The following is an 18,474-nucleotide window of genomic DNA, read 5'->3' on the forward strand; positions in this document are numbered from 1 at the left end:
TGTCACATGGAGGAAGAACCAGGCTTACTGAGAGCTGAACCAGAGCTGGCCAGGACCACACGGGGAGGCAGACTGGGTCTGAAAATGGGGGAACCTCCTCACTCCGCGTGGCAGTGGGGTCTCCTCAGGCTCTGGTGGGAAATGTCACACAGGCCACTCAAACTGTGGCTTTGGGGGCTGGAAGGAACTAGATGCCTCAGAGATGCTTATGATCTCTATGGTCTTAACCATATCCTTGCTCTACATGTCCCGTGTCCCCGCAGCTGCCCCCAACCGCCTCTCATGAGCTCAGTCAACGTGTGCTCAAGCTATCAGAGTTCAAGGTTTTATTTTAAAACAATAGTAAACAATTTCATTGATTTTTCTTAAATCAAACCACCTCACACTTGGCTTGTCTCAGGCAAAAAGTTAAAAATAAGAAGGGAAGGGGAAGAAAATGTGGGGACTGACCAACCTTCCCCATAAATAGGCCCCTGGTCCTGGCATCTGGAATGGCTTTTGGACACTGTCTTTAACAAATGAGAAAAGAAAGCACCAAAATATTGTGCTTCAGCAGCAGACTGGGAACCTCCACAAAGGAAAGAGGGGGGTGAGGAGGTCCCAAACAGCCTGGGTCAGTTCTAGAAACTTCCAAGAGCTGGAAGCATGTCTATTCCACAACTCCATTTTTAGAGCGACTTAGAGATCGAGGCCCTTTCAGAGGGGCTGTCATTCCCTGACCTGGACAGTTGGGGACCTGTGACCCACGCCCCAGACACAGGCTCAACGGTGACCCCAAGTGGGTTCCCAGCCTCTCGGAGGGGGTCGGACGGACAAGGAATGTTCAGAGCGCACAGAGGGAGGGGCGGGCAGGGGGCGCCCACTGCCCCACCCCTCACTGGCTCCCGTTCCTTTGCGTTTTGTTCGCATGGAGATGAGGACTAACTGCTGGATGGCAGGACAGGAAAGAGCTGTAAACAACCTGGGTTTGCTCACCCACATGTGCAGGCTCTTTTGTCAGAGAGGGACCGCTGTCTTGGGGACAGGGGACCAGAGAAAGCCCTTGTGGTGCAGGGTGGGGACGGGGGTTAGGACACAAGGACAGCAGCCGCCGGATGCGCGCTCTCTCTGGGCCCCGGCCCCCAGACGAGGAAACACTGAACGAGGTTCTGGAATGGCAATGGTGGCAGGGAGGGCACAGAGGTGCTCCCCTCTCCTGGACCCCCAGGCCACCTCTCAGACCCAAGGAGAGGCAGTCTGCCCCCTGGGCTCAGGGCAAAGGGCCTGGGAAACTGACCTGGGCCCATCTGTACCTGGGGCAGCCAACGCAGAGAAGGCTCTCCCAACCCCATCTCCCAAATCCCAGCTGCTTTTGACAAAACCAAAAAATAAATAGTGTATATTTTTCATGCCACCTGGATTTCCTGGCCCCGTGACCAGAGGTGCAAGCCCTCCTCCTCTACCCCACACCCCAGCGCCCACACCAAGGGCACTTTCCGCCCGACCGGGGGCTAGGAGCAGCACAGCGAGGGTCTCCGGCCGTGTGACCCCTGGCGGCAGGCCCTCCAGGGTCCTGGTTGAGGGGCTGGCTTGGCCCTTTGGTCCACCTTGTTCATTAAAATTAAAATAAGAAAAAAAAAGGCTCCACTTGGTGACTTGGGTCTATAGAGGTCTCTGCTTCATCCTTCTGTCTGTCATTCCGTCCATCCTGCAAGGCTTCACGCAGGCCAGATCTGGAGGCTGGACCCAGCCACGCTCACCAGTCACTGCAGTTTCGTCCCCAGCTTGCGTTGTCTGTTCCTGCAAAATGGGGGTGGGGGTCAAATTAGGGGACTCCTGGCCTTCAGTGACCCATTTCCTTAGCTGTCCCCTCCCTACCCATAGTCCTATCGAAATGGGTGAATGCCCACCCCCAGTGGCCCCAGTGACTGACTCAAGCCAGGCCAATGCCCTGATACCTGGGACGTGGGGCCTAACAAGGGTCTATCTCTAGCTCACCTGCATCTCTGATGTCTCAGCTCTGGAGTCAGGAACAGAGCCGGGAGACTGGGGTGGGGGTGGGGCCGGGATGTGAGGACAGAGGCAAAAAGGGCCTGGCTGGAGTCCAACTAATTATGGGGAGCTCCCCTTTACAGATAAGCCAGCACAAGCAGGGTTCTGTTATTATTGACCAAAACAGACAGTAAGGTAGTGAGTTCTCCACCTAGGACGTATGTAAGCAAAGGTGGAACTGATAGAGGTTATGGAAGGGATTTGAGCACCTGGCTTTGGGGTGTGGCTACATCAGTGATAGGCCCAGGAGTCTCAGGGAAGGTGGGACAATCCCATTTTCTAGAGGGGCTGGCAGAGGCTCAGAAGGGGGAATGGGGCATTCTAGAGTCCCAGTTAAAATTCAGAGACCTAACTGTGCCCACAGCTCCAGTGTGATGTGGCTCCTGCCTTCTCTCACGCCACCCCCTTGCTCCCTGGACTCCAGCCTCTGGCCTCGGTTGGGTGGACTCGCCGAGTTTCCTCCTGCCTCAGAAGCTCTGAGCATGCTGTTCCCTCTGCTGACGGCACCTTCCTGCCAAACCCCAACTTCAACAGGCCCGTGCTTTCTCCCCTCTCATCTGTCTCCCCTGGGCAGCGGGCCCGACAACTCCACCCCAACATCACGTTCCTGTCACGAGCTCTCAAGCCCAGGGCACTCATCACACAGGCAGGTGACTTATTCCTCGTGTCTTCGCTGACTGCCATGGCTGTCTCACTCTGTGCCCGCCCCAGCACACAGCCTAGCACAGAGTGGGTACGCGTGGATACTTTGGTAAATGAAGGTAGGGGGCGGCCAGCCAGCTGGGGTGAGACTAGGCGGGACGGGACCAGGTGGGACAGGACCAAGAGAGGCGGGATATGGCCGGGCAGGGCCACTCAGGGTGCCAGGTGGAGAGCCTGGGCCAGCTGGGGCCTTTCCTCCAGTAATGGGATTGCCGCCCTAACCCCCTCAAATCCTCATGGATCCAGTGCTTTACCCTTAAGCTCGTTACGATAATTTGGACCATGATGCACTAGACACATCTCCTGCCTGCTGCAACGCGTCGCCCTGGCCCGGCTCCACGGTCCCTCTAATGGCGCCTTGGGGAAACCTCTCTTCTGAAGCTGGGGAGGAGCCGCGCCTTCCCCACCCCCGCTGGCACCCCACCCTGGATTTGGGATAAGTGGGGAGGGAGAGCTGAGTCAGCAGACTCCAAAGCCCAGTTTTGCACCAACTTGCTGTACAACTGCACCTCGGTTTACCTACTAAACAGCCTAAGGGATGGCCACGCAAAGGCGCCCTGAGAATCTCGGCTGCCCAGCTCTTTGGCTCTGGGCCAGACAGCCAGGGTTCCTAGCCCAGCTCCCCCACCCACGGTCTGTAAGTCATCGGTCAGGTGACTCCTCCTGTCATCTTGGAGCCTCAGTTTTCTCATCTGTAAAATGGGGTTCAGGGGAAGACGCAAGACAAGTGCTTAGGCAAATACCTGGCTCTTGGGGGACCCTCCAAAAATGAGGGCAGTGGCTGCCCTGGGGCTGTGCCTCACTGAGCCAGGCCCCAGTGATTGTTCAACTCACCTGGCTTCTGCCCGGGTCACCGTATACTCAAACCAGAGTACATTGGGAATGAGGCTTGTGTCCCGGATTAGGAAGAATTCAGAAATAGGCCTGGAGAGACAGACACCCAGAACCCCAGGACCACATCAGGGGATGATCCTGTCATCAAGCTAGACGCCCCCATCAGTGCCTAGGGCCAGCAGTGCACCCCCTCCCGCCCCCCGCTCAATCTTTGCCTGGCCTATAACCCCAGAGCGACTGAGACCCAGATGTGTCACTTGTGTGACATTCAGGCAGGGGCACTGCCCCACAGTACACACAGCCCAACAGGACTTAGGCTGCTTTCTAAGTCCCTGAGAGTCTAGATGAGGACAGAGGATGACACCTTGGCTTCTGGGCCCAAGGAAACGCTGGGGGAGGTGGATGCCAGGCAAGTGGGGTCTGCAGCCTAATGCCCACCAGCAGCCTGGACACTAGGGCCACACAGGGAGACCAAGGCTGGAGTCAGGAGCCCTGGCCCCTCCCACAGGAGGGAAACTGGTGCCTGGGAAGGCGGGAGGGATAGCAACAGGGGCAGGAAGCAATTACCAGGCTGCTATCCTGGGGAACAGTGGGGTGAGGACCTCCTGGGTGAAGGCGAACCAGGCGATGGCCATGAGGCTTCCAGCGATGCCCCCATAGAGTACCTGGCTCCAGGTGTGGTAAAGCAGGTAGACTCTGGGCCAAGAACAGGGGAAGTTCATGAGAGCCAGCCAGAGACAGGCTTGCACGAGCCTCCATGCCCAAGTACCAGCTTCCCAGGGACACGTGTGCACCCACAGATAGGTACAAACTCCTATGAACACAGAGCCTCAGATCTGTTTTCGGAAGAAAGGAGAGTTGGACCTCGATAGTGGCTCTCCCAACTCAAAATGAAAACATGGCTCACAGCTGGGACTTGCCTCCTTTCTGTCCAGCCCTTGAACTCTGAGTTTGTCTGCAAAGAGCACCTCTAGGATGCTGGGAACAGATGGCTGATGTGTGGAGGTGTCCCCAGAACCTTGGGCTCAGCCAGGAGGAGAGAGCAAGGACGAAGCTGGAAGGGGCAGTGGAGTCCTGACCCTTTAAAACAAGAGGCCTGTAGGACCCCTTTCCCAGCCCTGCCCTACAGGCTCTGGGACTCGGGTCCACAGTGGGATCCAACAGGGACCAAGAATCCAGCAAGACCCAGTGAGCAGGCTGTGGGGTAGGGTCCTCTCGCCCTGCATACCTGCTGTAGGAGACTAGAAAGGCCACGGTGAGGAGACCCAGGGAGAGCACGTGCCTCCACAGCAAGTCCAGGAACCTGGCGTTGTTCGTTTGGTGCATTCTGGGAAGACAGGCCCGTCAGAGGCCTCAGCCTGCAGCTGGGAGCCCAAGCCTCCCAAGCAGCCTCTGGCCCCACTGTTCACTCCCTGGGCGCCTTCTGCCCTAGATGCAGCTACTCCCACCCTCAGAGAGGCCAAGCCCCAAAGGGCATCCAAAGGGCTCGCAGTGAGTCCCTGGTGGAACCTGGACTAGGCCAGCTCAGGGCCACTCCAGCCAGGGCAGAAGCTCACCTTAAATACAGAAAAAGGAAGGAGTAGACGGAAAAAAACCACATAAACTGGGAATGACTGGAGGGCATCCCGTACTTGGCGCCCACTGCCGTGTGGGGACCTGGGGGAGAGAGAACAGGGCACGAGGGGAGAATGCAGGCCTCCCAGGGACACCCCGACCTGGGAGAGCCCCAGACCCGAGGCCCGGACCCTACCTCCACAGGGCCGCGGCTCCTGGATGACGTGTTTGATCAGCCAGTTGACCCCCTCGTTCAGTGCCAGGCCCCCGAGGAATGAGATCTGCCGGGAAGATGTGTGGTCAGCGGGGCCTCTGTGTGCCTGCTGGCCACGGCCCAGCCCCAAAGACTGTGATCTCCGACTGAACCTCCCAGCCCAACTGGTAAACAACGTGGAACCAGCCAGGAGGCTCCTCAAGAAAAGGAGGCACGGAAGGGGAGGCGAAGCACCTGGGATGAAATGGTACAGCCCTCTCCCTGGGGTAGGGGCACCCGGGAGCAGTGAGGGGGACAGACTCACTCACCGTGTGCAGCTCCCGCTTGAATATGATGAGGGTCACAAAACCAACAATGATGAATATGGGGCTGAGGCTCAGGTAGGCAAGGAGGTGGCCAGAGAGATCACCTGGGCGAGACAGAGAGAATGGGATGATGACACAGCACAAGCATCAGAAGAGGGACCAGCCCCCTGCAAGTCAAATAGGGCCACAAAGGGGGTCCCGGCAGGGCCTAGAGGGCAGGGCCAGGTAGGTGTGGGCCCCTCAGTCTACCAGCGGCCCACAGCAGCTCAGTCGCAGGCAAGATGTGCCAGTGTCTATTCACTAAGCACTGAACTTCACAGATCATGAGTTTTAAGCAGGTGCCTTCATAGTTCCCATTCTATACATGAAGAAACTGAGTCCCACAGGGGTTGTGTGACTTGCCCAAAGTCATGCAGCCAGAAGGAGGTGGGAGCTGGACTAAAATCCAAGTCTCCAGCGTGGGCCTGTCGGAGCAGGAATTTGAACCCAGCTTGGTCTGACCCCAGAGGCTGGACCCTGTTCCAGGGGGCAGCCTGGCAGGCACATGGGTGCCTCTGGAACATAGTACTGACCTGAGGCTGCCCCTGCTGAACCCTGGGCCTCCAGGGGAAGCTGGTATTCTCTGGCTACCACACAGACTTGAGTCTACATTGTAGACTCCAACGAGGACCAAGGCCAGGGGTGGTGAGGAGGCTGTGTTGCCCGATATGGCCGCCCACTGCTTCTCACCGCTTCTCTATTGGAAAGAAATTGGCTACCTATTGACTACCTGATTTTTACGCTCCTAGCAGGCCAGGGAGGGAGGCAGTGTGAAGACTGCCAGCCCCTCTTCGGAGATGAGGGCATTGTGGCCGAGAGACGAGAGCCACTTTCCCCCTTGCTCAAGGGCGGGGCTGATGCCAAGTACCAAGACCACCCTCACCATTCAAGACAGAGCAGCTACCTGGCCACTCTGGGGTCAGAGGGCACGGTTCAGTTCCTGCACCAGCACTTTTTGGCTGTGTGACTTCAGGCCAAGACTCCACCTCCCTGAGCCTCAGCTCTCTTGCCTGTAAAATGGGGATATTAGTACCCACCTCCTACGGCTGTGTGAGCTTTAATGATACGGGGCCTGTGTGACACCCAGTTCAGTCCCCGGTACCCAGGACACTTCCATGTTGAGGGCTCTGCTCACCTAGAGGTTGGGAGAACCCAGCGTGAGAAATGGCCCACACCACCAGCCTGGCCTCACACAGGCAGCAGCGATGGTGCCCACACAGGGCTGAGCCCAGATTCCTGGCTGAAAAGATGGGCACACACCTGGCCTCACCCACACCTACCCAGGGTAGAGCTTTTGGAGCTGGCCTGGGAGAATAGGCCATCGACCTAAGTTCAAGTGCTAGTGTTGCCACAGGCCGGCTGGGTGACACTGGGTGAGGCCCTTGCCTTTTCTGGGCCTCTGCCTCCTCACCCACACAATGGCCCGGCCCCTTCCAGCCCTGAGATTCTGGGTCTCTCAGCTGCGTAGCTGATGCCCAGGGCGCTGGGACATCAAGGGGTAGCTGGTGCCCCCAAACCTTTGGCCATCTTCATGGCCTGTCGCTCACCTGGTGCTAGCCTGGGACCTTCCTGCAGATGCTGTCTGCGACTCTGGCCTCACCACTCTGCTCCAAGCCTCTCCACGGCTCCCTCGGCCCCTGGGATAAGTCCCACCTCAGCCCAGCTCACTGAGCAGTCCTAGCCCCGCCCCCTCTCAGGCACTGCTCCTGTTCTGGGACAGAATTCTAGTTTCCTGAATGCACCGTGCTCTGTCCTATTTCTGGACCTTTGCACACACCATTTCCCCCACCTGGGATGCTGTCTGAGTTAACTCAACATAAATTAAGTACCCGCCACTGTGGCAGAAAAAAGACACATTCCTGCCACTGCAGAGCTCTCAGTCTGGTGGAGGAATCTGTAACTGGACATCATTCATGATTTGCTTGTTAGTGCAGATACCGGGCTGTGTCTCTCTCCCCCTACATGTCCCAAGAGAGCAGGGATGGGGTTTCTTTACACCCCACTCAATCTCCCAAGTTCAGTCCAGTGCCTGGCACTTAACAGGGCTCAAAAACGATAGTAAATGGAGAATAGATAAAGGAAGCAAGGATCAGTGTGATGAGGGGTATGAAGGAGGAGTACAGGGGGCCCAAGAAGAGTTAACAGGGAGCTAGATCTCATGGGACGCCCCCAGGCTCAGGCAGGTCCCTCCTCTGGGCACCCACGGTCCCTGCAAAGGGTCCCTCATCACAGCCTGCGCCATGCTGCTCACAACTGCCAGGTTCCTTCTTTTCGCTTGTTAGACTGAGAGCACTCAGAGAAGGCACTCTGAGGCCAGGGAGGGGAAGTCATGAGGGTGCTGAGGCCTTCGCCAAGTCCCTTCCCTTCTCCCGGCCTTGGTTTCCCTCCTGTAAAGTAGGATTTTTTCGCAATCCAGGACTTCAGGAATTTATCAGCCTGTTCGCCATTTTAAACCCAGAGCCAGCTCAGGGCCTAGCACTCAGGAGGCACTGAATGGATACCGGCTGAATTAACGGATGGACGGATGGTGGGCAGGCAGGCAGGTGGGGCCCAGCACCTGGCAGGGCCACCCCATTCCCAGTATAACTCAGAACATCCAGGGTCAAAGTTCCCTGGCATCCAGCCCTGGGGCCCTCAGCAGGGCCAGGTTCTCACATCTCCGCCCAAAAGAGCAGCATGAGCAGGCCCTTCCCAGGGCAACGGAGGCTCAATGAGGGGCTCACGTGACACTCAACCATCCTACCAAGGGAGGGTGGGGTGGGCTTGAGAGGGTCCTAGGAAGATAGGATATTAACTGCAGTTATTTACTGAACGCTGTATGCCAGGCATTGCACTCAGCATTTCTCACACTCCCTGTTATTTGATTCTCACACCACCACTAGAAGGAAGGCACTGTGATTAGTCCCACTTCAGAAATGAAGTGATTGGGGTACAGACAGGTGAAGTCACTTGCACAAGGCCTAAGCCTGAATTTGAACCCAGGCACCGGAGGCCCAAACTCTGCACCGCTCTACTAAACCGCCTCCAGAACGGTAACTAAAGGACCTCCCAGCTGGAAAACTCTGCGCTTCCAGATATGTATCCAATGGCAGGCTCCAGAAGTCAAGATCCTGGGGGTGCCTGCCCCTCATCCGTTCCCCTCTGTTGTGGAACAGTGCCCTGCACAGGGCATGGCATACCAGAAGTACTCAAACAACGAACAGCTGACCGGCCTCGGTTTGCACATTCTCAGCAACGAGGAGCTCATTCTCTTACGGGCATCCCAAAAGCACTGTTAGAAGGAAACAGGCACTCCCTGCACGCCAGGAGGGAGTCAGGCCTCTCTGGCTCCGGGAAGGGCGGAGAAGAAGGGCCCAGGTCCAGGCCAGTAATCTTTTCCCGCCTCATACAGATCCCCCACCTTATTACAGCCCACTCAAGCCCCGGGACCCAGGGGAGCGCCCTGGCGGCGCAGCCGCAGAGTGCGCGAGCGAGCCGCTCACAATTTCGCCCAGCTCATCGCCGCACTACTGCGCCTGCGCGGCGCGCGCGCCGGCCGAGCCCCTCCATGGCTCACTGTTTGACAGTTCCCACCCCGATCCCCCGGCGTCCCTTCCGCGGGCTCGCACGGGCCCAGACACCCAGGACTGAGAGTCCAGCCCCGGGAAGGCGTCCTCGGAGCCGGGGCCGCCTTTTACCTGCTGGATATTCGACGTGGGTGAGGGTCACCGGCCGCCATGAAGCGGGGAGCGAGCACTGACCGTCCGCTGCCATCTTACCCGGAGACCGGGCTTGGCCGGGCAGCCAATGGAAAGCTAAGGGGGCGGTGGTCCTGACCTATCACGCCAAGGAGGCGCCGCTTATCCAATCGAAGGCCGATACAGGTAGCGGCGCGGCCATTCAGCGTACAGGCCGTTGGGCTGGCCCGCTCGGCGAATCAGAGAGCGGAGCCCCTAAGAGCTTGCGAGCCGGCAAAACCGGCACCCAATCCGGGGCGAGCGTAGGTATTTTTCTAGCCAATCGTAGAAGAGGAGGGTTTCAGCACTGCACAGCCAATCAGAAGGTGAGAACGGCTCGCAGTGTAGGCAGGGCAGACCAATCAGGCGTTAGCTTAGGAGGCGTGTTGAACTTTGGTGGGAGCTTTGGTTTGTTTGGGACCTGCACCTAGTGAAGTCTTCCCCGATTGCCGGAGCCTGCCTCGAGTTGGAGCGCATACTCGAGACGGGGAGGCAAACTTGGCACGGCGGGGTCTGAACCCACTCACTTTTCGTTATGAGTAAACTGAAGCCAAAGAACCGGAGGGGACTTATTTCGGATGATAAGAGTGGAAGCTTAATTGAAGTTAAGAAAGACTCTTTTCATTGAGTTAACAAAGATTTATTGATTCCATCACATTTATGCTGTTTAACGAGGCATCCTGGGAACATTTTAAACAAGAAGTCGGTTTACCACCTATACCTCAGTTTTCCCAAAACATTCCTCAGTAGACCTGTTACACAGCCACACCTTCCCACCCACCTGTCTCTTTCCTACCCTCACTCTCTCAGGCTAAATTGAATTACCAGGTAAAGTGCCCAGTGCCCTTTGCACAATGCTGTTCCACTGCTTGGAATACATCACCCCTCCTGCCTCACTTTGCCTGGCCAAGTCTGCTCAGGTGTCTATTCTCACTTAGAGGTTTCTCTGGCCAGGTGAGGACCTCCATTGGGCCCCCACAGTTACATCCCCTCTCCTACCTCAGCAATGACCCCTGGACTGCAGTCAGCTCCTTGTCTATCTCTCCCAGTAAGAATTGGTTCTTTGATGTCATGCGCACCAAATCAGCTGGTCAGATTTCTGGATCCCACTGGGGTCTGGGTTGATTCAGTAGGTCTGGGTTGGAGCCTCAGAGTCTGCATTCTCATGAGTTCCGGGGGTTCTATTACAAATGATTCCAACCATGCCTGGAGGAGCCCAAGGCACCGTGAAGACAGGGCCTGTTATGTACTTGAGCCTGGCCCAGGCCAGACCTAGAACAGGAGCCTGATAAATGACATGCTTAGGAGAAGTGAAAATAAATCAGGGAATCTCACTGAGCAGAATGTCTTGCTCCGTGAGATTGCAGGACAGCTGGAGCCAGACCCGTGGTCTCAGCTGAGAGGGCAAGGGGATGATGGTGACTCAGAGCACACCAGTGAGCCAGGAGGGCCCCTGCCCCCACTCAGTTGTGCTCAGCTCCCCACCCGGCCCAGCCTGGGCTGGGCTGGGCTGGGTCAGCTGGCCCCATTTCCTTGTCACCTGCCCTCAGCTACCTCAGACACTGCCATTATTAGCTTCTGAGAAGCAGGTGTGAGGAGTGGGCTGCGAGTTTCCCAGAATAGTCCCCTGGGACCAGGCAGCCATCTGGGTCTGGCTGCATTGCCCCTCCCTCCCCGGTTAGCAGCCATTTCACTGATGAGCAAACAGGCTTGGAGAAGCACAGCCCCTGAACCCCAGGTCTGATTTAATAGTCCTCTTGCCTCAGGGAGCATGTTCAAGGTAGTTTTGAACTACACAGAAAAAGAGGGAGTTATCCAGGGTAGGGTTTTCCTGGCAGAGGGAACAGCATAAGCAAAGGTCTCGAGGCAGGAGTGTGGCTGGATGAAATGGGAAAGAGTGAGGGGTGAGGTCCTGGGGGAGTGGGGGACCTGGCCACCCAAAACTTTAAGGGCCATTATTAGTGGCGAGGATAGACAAGAGCTCTGAAGGATGAATTGGTTGGTTGGTCGGTCGGTCGGTTGGTTGGTTCATTGGTTTGGTTGCGCTTTTAAAAATCTTTGCAATATAACATTCATATGGGAAATTCCAGAAACCAGATGTGTACGGCTTGATGAAGTTTCACAAACAAAGCACACCTGTGTAAGCAGCCCCTAGATCAAGAATCAGGGCCCCAGGAGCCCCCGACACCCCATCTATTCCAGGGTGACCAACATTTAATACCATATATTAGCTTGGTCTGATTTGTAATTTCTATAAGTATCCTACAGTATGTACTTTTTGCATGCGGCTTTCACTAACATTGTTTGTGAGACTCCTCCACACCAATGAACTACCTTATGTTTAAGACCTGCTTATTTATTCAAGTGTTTAGGGGTGAAGTACATGTTAAAAAGAAAAGGCAACACTCGAGGTGTTGGTTTTATGGATATATTCTTTATATGGTTTTCTTTTAAACTTTTCTTTACATTTGAAAATTTTCAAAGTGAAGTTTTTTTAGAAGTACCTTTCAAATAAACCTTGCACTGTCCAACTGTGAAAACATTCAGAGATCCGGCAGGCTCAGATCTGCTGTTCCCACTTGTCCCAGCCCCTCACTTTGGCTCTCACGAGCTCAGGCATTTATTTAGTGACTGACTCTGAGGCTACACTTCCGGCCTAGTCCAACACCTGCATCTTACAGATGTGGACACTGAGGCTCAGAAGGAAGCAACCTCACCTGGATACTACCTGAGCTGATCCACACCCAGGACACCCACCCACATCTGTACCCTTAAGCATTTCACAGGCCTCTCCTCCTCCTCCTCCCTCCACTGCCTAGGGCCACATGGACCCTGCCAGGCGGCCAAGTGGCCCCAAGTGACTCACAGCCCCCTCCAGGTCGCCCTCAACTTTTACCCTCCTGGAACCTCCACCAACCACACCCCAAAAAGTGGATCCCCAGCTCTGGCCCGGGAAGTAAACGGCCACACATGTACCCAGCAGCATGGCAACGTGGAAGGAAATTCTTTAAGTCATTTATTTGACTTGAAGTTGATGCACACACGCTCTACCATCAAAAGTTAGAAGCTGCAACCGATCAAGTGCCAGAGGCAGTGCATGGATGTGTAAACAAAGACAAAATGAAAATGCCACTTCTGTGTGATTTGGGAGCAAATCAGAGTGGGCTGGGGCCCAGGCCCAAGATTACATTCACAGCGCAGGGTAAGTGCAATGAACGGAATGTCGGGATGGAGGAGGGCCACCCCAGGTCCTTCCCTCCCAGGAGTCTTCAGGCAGTGCATGGACCTTGACTTTGACTTCAGAGAGGTGGGTTTCGAGCCAGAACCAAGGTTAGTGCACAGCCATCCTCCAGTCTGGGGAGGAGGCGGGGAGACACCGGGAGGCGTGGGCTCACATATAATAGGCCTTGCCCAGCAGCTTCCTCTCCCATCTCCCCTCTCCCTCCATCCCCAAATGGGTAAGATCACTCCACTCCTGGGACCCCTTAGTCATTCAAGGGAGAGGGATCTCAGCCTGAGGAGCCAGTCCCCCAAATCTAGAGAATGGAGAACCAAGAGAAGTTTCTTTCTTTCGCAGGCCTCTAAACCTGGACAGGAGCAGAACCTCAAAATAAAGTGTTAAAGCAATAAATAAAATATCCCAGCTCAGGTGAAAACACCATAAGAGAAGTGAGTCTACAGGGCCTATAGCCCTGTAGACATGGGGACACATGACGTGGGGACAATTACTGATGGCCTCCATCTGCAGGACCAGCGGGAAGGCTGGCTCCACACAGCTGCACGGCTCAAGAACATTTGTGCATCCAGTTGAAGGCTAAGTGCTGGGCAGTTTCTTCTCCTGGTGAAGGCTGCGGAGCTGGTCCAGCCACATGTGCCCTCTGACCTCTCCAACGTGGTCCCTGGGCCCCTCACTCCTGGGGCTGCGGCCAACAGCAGCACAGATGACAGGGCTGAGGTGACCCCTGGTCAGAGCCTGCAGCTCAATGCCTAGCACCACGCAGGGAGCCCGGGCTCACAGAAGGGGGTGGGTGGGAGGTGGGAGCCCCACCTCCTCTGTCTTTGGGTGGTGGCAGAAGTGGGAGGAGAAATGACAGTCTTTGGCAGGGAGAGGGACTGTCAGAGGACAGCGTCCTGGTCTGGTGCTCAGGTGTGTCAACGGCCCAGTCCCTGCGCAGATGCAAGCACAAGGAAAGCCGGCCCTCTTCCGTCCCACCCGCTGCTGCCCACCAAGGTGCCCGGCCCCGCTCTGAGGCCCCCGCCCTCCTTCTCTAGAGCTGCTGACTCTCTAGGGCGGTGGCTGGGGCGAGGGGTCGTCAGGACTAGACAGCCAGATGCCTGGATTTTGAGACCGTCCAGCCCAGGTTCCTTCTAGCTTGGGGCACTGGTGACCTTCATCACAGAGTCCTGATACCCCCATCTTTCACTTCCACCAGCCCTGCTCATCAGTGGCCCTGGGGTGGTGGGAGGTTTTTGGGGTCCCACACCCAGGGCATCCCAGCTCTGCCTGTCCCAATTCTCAAACATCTCTACATTCGCGCGCGCGCGCGCACTCTCTCTCTCTCTCTCTCTCTCTCTCTCTCCACCCCCTTTCCTCTCCCTCAGGCCCCACTGGCCACCGGTCTAGTCCCTGCTTCCCCTGAGGGCAGATAGGTGGGCCCCTAGGGGCTCCATCTCTCTCCAAAGAAGTTTGCCCCCAAGTCTTGGGTATTCCCAGATGATGGAGGGGCAAGGTCAGGGGCAACTGCCCTTAGCCACCATGGCCTGGGCTCTGCTGCTGCTGATGGCCAAAGACGTCGAGGCCCTTCGTTGCCACCCCGAAGGAGGAAGCAGGCGCCTGCTCTCTGCCATCGTCCACGTGGCTGAGTCCCCAGCGGCCACCCCCCTCAGCCTGCGGCCGCCACTACTGCAGCTCTTCTGGGGGTCCACTGTCTTGGGGCAGCACACCATTCAGGCCGATGCTGCTGGCCACCGGCGTCCCCAGGTAGCCGAGCAGGATCTCGCTGCGGCGCCGGGACAGCTGCAGGACATCGTCCGCCAGAGCGGGCACCGAGGTGTAGCGTACGTTGTCCAGGTTGAACATGTCCCTCAGGTACTGCACGATCTGGTGCTGGGGGACAGGGCTGGCGTGGAGCCTGGGCCGAGCCCCTGTCCCGCACTGATGGCCTCCAGACCACCCATCCACAGCCCTCCCCTTGACCACTGGGACCCCAATCAAGCGTCTTCCATCTTCCGGCTCTGGCCCTCCCAGGACTTCCTCGGACCCACTGGGCCAGGCTCCCGGTGGAAAGGGCAGCACAAGCTCTCTCCAGGACCCCCAGCCGGCCCTTTCTCGGGGAGCAGCCCAGACCCTTGTTCCACTCCTGGGACCTCCCCAGGCTCCAATCCCAGGGGCCGGGGCAGGGCACAGGTGGCAGCAGCGGTCACACGCTCTCTGCTTACCTTGAAGAAAGCACAGACTTCAGCGAGCTGGGGCTTGGGTCCGAGGAAGCCGAAGGCCAGGACAGGGCTAACATGCTCCGATACGGAGTAGAAGTGGGAGATGAAGCCATCGGGCACCTGTGGGGGCAGCAAGGCTGAGGCTGGGTCCCCAGGAATGCCCTGGGGTCATCTTAAGAGCAAGGCTTTAGAGGGAGGCTTGGCTGGTTCACATTCTTGCTAGGCGCCCGCGGGCAAGTGACTAGGGAAGGCCCTATTTTCACCTCTGCAGAACGGGGTAACGGGGTAACGGGGCTGCTGTGAGGACTGCACTAGGAGGGGCTGCGGCGGGCTCAGCACAGGAAGTATCTGGAGTGCGTGGCGGCGGGAGCTGGTGTCAGCTGGACAGCAGAGCCTGACTTGCAATGGGAAAGATGGATCGCAGCCCAGCTAAGTGCAGCCAGCGCTGCCCGGAGCACAGATCACTGCAGCCCAAAGGCGGAGGAAGGCCGCTCTGCCTGCTCCCAGGGGCACCCTGCCCTCACCCAGACGCCTCTACCAAGCCAGCTGCCACGCCTTTGGCTCTGCCCTTCCTCCCCCCCGAGAATGCCCTTTCCTCTCTTCGAATCCCTTTGATGGTTCCTGATGGCTTACTCTGTGCTGGGCTCTGCAGGGGGAGATGAAGGTTCTCCTGGTCAAGGGAAAGTTACTGGCAGGACAGGTGACCAATGCTGTGACAGGGGCCAAAAGGTGCAGCTGGGCCTGGGGTCTCAGCAAGGCCTCCCTGCACGAGCCCCATCCCTCCACTCACCCCTGCCTTGCCTGCCCCCAGACCAGGAGCCAGCGCATCCCAAATGAAGGGGCCGCTGAGTGGGGCACCATGCCCAGAGTCCCCGAAGGGCACTCCCCAGGGGCCCATTCAGGTCACTCACCATCAGCAACCTCCTCTTGGCTTTGAGAACCGACCAGCAAGCAGTGGCCAGGGCCTAAATCAAAGATGAGACCCAATGGGTGCCGGAATAACAGGCTGGGCAGCCCCTGCCCATGCCCTAGCCCGGGACCAAGCCCTTCCCCCCAGGTCACCCCACCCTCAGGAGGAATACGAGGCTTGGTGCCTGAGCTCTGCAGTTTCTCTCCCCATGACTAGAATCAGACACCCCTAAATTTGAATCCCGACTCGAACACTTACTCCTGTGGGCCCCTGGACTAGCCACTGAACATCTGTGGGCCTCAGTTTCCTGCTCTGTACAATGGCCGTGGGCCAGCACTCCACCTCATTCAGTGGTTGTGGGATCCACGATGATCGCCTGGAAACTGCCTGTGAAGACCAGCCCAGCCCTCTCCACGCCACCCACCTGCCACCCAGCACAGCCGCCTGAGTGGCATGGCTGCCCTGCAGGGGCCCCGAGCTCAATGCTCTCTTGTTCCTCTTCTCTTTCTATATTTTAACTTGATTTCACAGGATGCGTTAAAATTTAATAGAATTAACAACAGCACAGAGCGAGTAGAAGCGAAACCACAGCATGGAAGGAAAATGCACAGCACACCGGCTCTAAAGGGGTCCCGAGAGCAATGGGGCCCCCTCCAGGGCAGAGGCAGGTCTGCCCGGGCCCTGCAGAGGGGAGGGAGGCCTGCCCAGCAGGGCGACTGCTGCCTCATGGGTGGGGAGCCCGGCCTCGGTGCCCAAGGCCAGGGAGGGAGGGCGCGGGGTCCAGGCCACGCGTGGGGTCGTGTCAGTGAGTGCTGGGAGCGGGGCGGCCACCCACCGTCTCCTTGAAGCTGTCCGATAGCCAGCGGTTCCTCAGGACAGCGAGCACCGAGGCCGGCGGGCTCTCCAGGTCCTCGAAGGCATCCATGAGGATGAAGTCCAGCACGATGTCGAAGAAGCTCATGCACACCACCTGCGAGAGGCAGCTGCTCTGAGCCCGGCCTGCGCGAGCCACAGGACCACTGTCCAGATGGGAAGACTGGGGCCAGCGGGGGCAAGGGCATGCGGGGGCCTGGCAGGAACACAGGAGTGAGCAGACACAGGGTGCGGCTGGGGCTGTCCCCCTCACAGCCTGGGCCTGGGGATGGGCAGGAACGGGGGGCGGGGGGGCAGCAGTGATGGAGCCATCCACCTCAGACCCTCGGAATCGAGGCAGAGCTCGGCACAGACACCCCCTCTCTGCTCAAGGATCTCAGGTGTTTAGCACAGACCAACTCACCCCACGGCCCTCCAGCTCCAGCCGCGTGGTGGCCCAGGTCTCCGGCCGTAGGGCATAGCTCAGCATCTCCTCATAGCTCTCCAGGAAGCCTTTGGGGCTCTATAGGGACAAGTACAGCCTCTTCTGGTCATGGGAGAGGCCTCAAGACCCAGATGGACTAGATCCACAGGGACAGGTAGCCCATGGATGCGGGACATGCCAAGGAAGGGCCTATCCCTGAGCAGCAGCCATAGAGACCAGGGTGTTTCCAGGACAGATCCAACACCAGGTACCCAACAATGTCTCAGACCAGCTCATTCCTGAGCGGCCATTGCTTCCAAGAGACACACACATGCTACACCTGAGCTCACTTTGGAACGATGGGTGAAGATAGGAGGTTGAGTCAGGCAGCAAAGACCCAAATCTCCATGACCTCGAGCCTCACTGGAGAAATAGGAGAAGCTCCAGCCCCGCTCTCATAGGGCTCTTCTGGGGGAGTCAATGAGCTCATGCACATAATACAATGAGCCCAGTGCTTGGATCCCAGCAATACATTGGGCATAAGGCTGCTGCTGCTGCGGGTACCAAGACTGTCAGCACATAGGATGAACTCTTCACTCCGAGACTGTGACTTTTAGCTGGGCATTATCTGCAGGTGTGGATGTGCGTTTGTGGACATGGAAAGCTGGTACGTGCCAGGAACTGTTTAATATAGAATATAGATCAACTCACTGAATTCACACGATCCTATGAGGGACATTCCAACATTATGCTCTCTTAATGGATAGGAACGCTGAGGTTTCGGAAGATCAATGATGTGCCCAAGAGTCGGGCAGCATGAACTGACACAGAACAGCACAGACAGGTCAATGCCATTTACACAGAACCACAGGTGCAGGAGGCACTGGGCGAACGTCCGCCGAAATGTAAACAGGGTGGGGTTGGGCTCACTGAGCAATGAGGACGAGGCAACCCACAAGCAGGATGCGGGGTGATGGGGCCACTCCGGGTGGGGTGAGCACAAGGACTTGGGCCCCAGGGGACAAGTCAGGTGAAACCCTCCTAGGGAAAGAGCTGGCTGGCGAGGACTCAGAAGATGGGTGACCAAGGCAGAGGGGGAAGGAGGGGGAGCCTCCAGACACTGGTGTATGTTTCGCTTTCTAACCTGAGTGCCAGGTTCACAGCGGTTCATCTTTTCACCCACTAAACCCCATGGACACACTTCGCAGTCTCCTATATGTATATCTTATCACAAAGTGGCTAATGACAAAGAATTACTGTGCAGAGGAACCAGCACACGCAAGGACCCGATCGGGGAGCAAGTGTGGTGTACACCAGAAGCCCAGAGCCCTTCAGTCTGGACGGGACAAAGTGCGCAAAGTGGCAGGCCACCGAACCTTCACGCCGAGGGCGGCGGGAGCGCGGGAGGGTTTCCAGCAGTTGGGTGACGAGGTCAGAGGTGAGTTTTAGAACCATTG

General features: G+C 57.2%; 2 protein-coding genes across 7 annotated transcripts in view; both read right to left on the minus strand.

Annotated features, from left to right (window-relative positions):
- MIGA2 (mitoguardin 2) overlaps positions 1–18,474 on the minus strand; it is a 42,788-nt gene that overhangs the window by 7,541 nt on the left and 16,773 nt on the right. For 2 of the 6 annotated variants that reach the window (XM_023532981.1, XM_011364141.2), the window contains 5 exons: positions 17,018–17,116; positions 16,577–16,711; positions 15,743–15,796; positions 14,835–14,951; positions 12,389–14,502 (listed from right to left, as the gene is read on the minus strand). In XM_023532981.1, the coding sequence (XP_023388749.1) occupies positions 14,296–14,502; positions 14,835–14,951; positions 15,743–15,796; positions 16,577–16,711; positions 17,018–17,116 (612 nt within the window). In that variant the 3' untranslated portion in view covers positions 12,389–14,295. Of the gene's footprint in view, positions 1–10,176; positions 10,188–12,388; positions 14,503–14,834; positions 14,952–15,462; positions 15,542–15,742; positions 15,797–15,999; positions 16,118–16,576; positions 16,712–17,017; positions 17,117–18,474 lie in introns of those variants that run through there. The other 4 variants (XR_002781328.1, XM_011364140.2, XM_011364142.2 and 1 more) reach the window with 4 other exon arrangements.
- On the minus strand, positions 312–9,480 carry DOLPP1 (dolichyldiphosphatase 1). The gene is made up of 8 exons (XM_011364139.2): positions 9,357–9,480; positions 5,644–5,744; positions 5,318–5,402; positions 5,124–5,223; positions 4,796–4,894; positions 4,135–4,263; positions 3,568–3,657; positions 312–1,779 (listed from the first exon to the last, which is right to left on the minus strand). Exons 1-8 carry the CDS (start codon positions 9,430–9,432, stop codon positions 1,743–1,745), a joined length of 717 nt encoding a protein of 238 aa, XP_011362441.1. The 5' UTR covers positions 9,433–9,480; the 3' UTR covers positions 312–1,742.

This window comes from Pteropus vampyrus, unplaced genomic scaffold, assembly GCF_000151845.1.
Source record: "Pteropus vampyrus isolate Shadow unplaced genomic scaffold, Pvam_2.0 Scaffold95, whole genome shotgun sequence".
NCBI classification, from domain to species: Eukaryota; Metazoa; Chordata; class Mammalia; order Chiroptera; family Pteropodidae; genus Pteropus; species Pteropus vampyrus.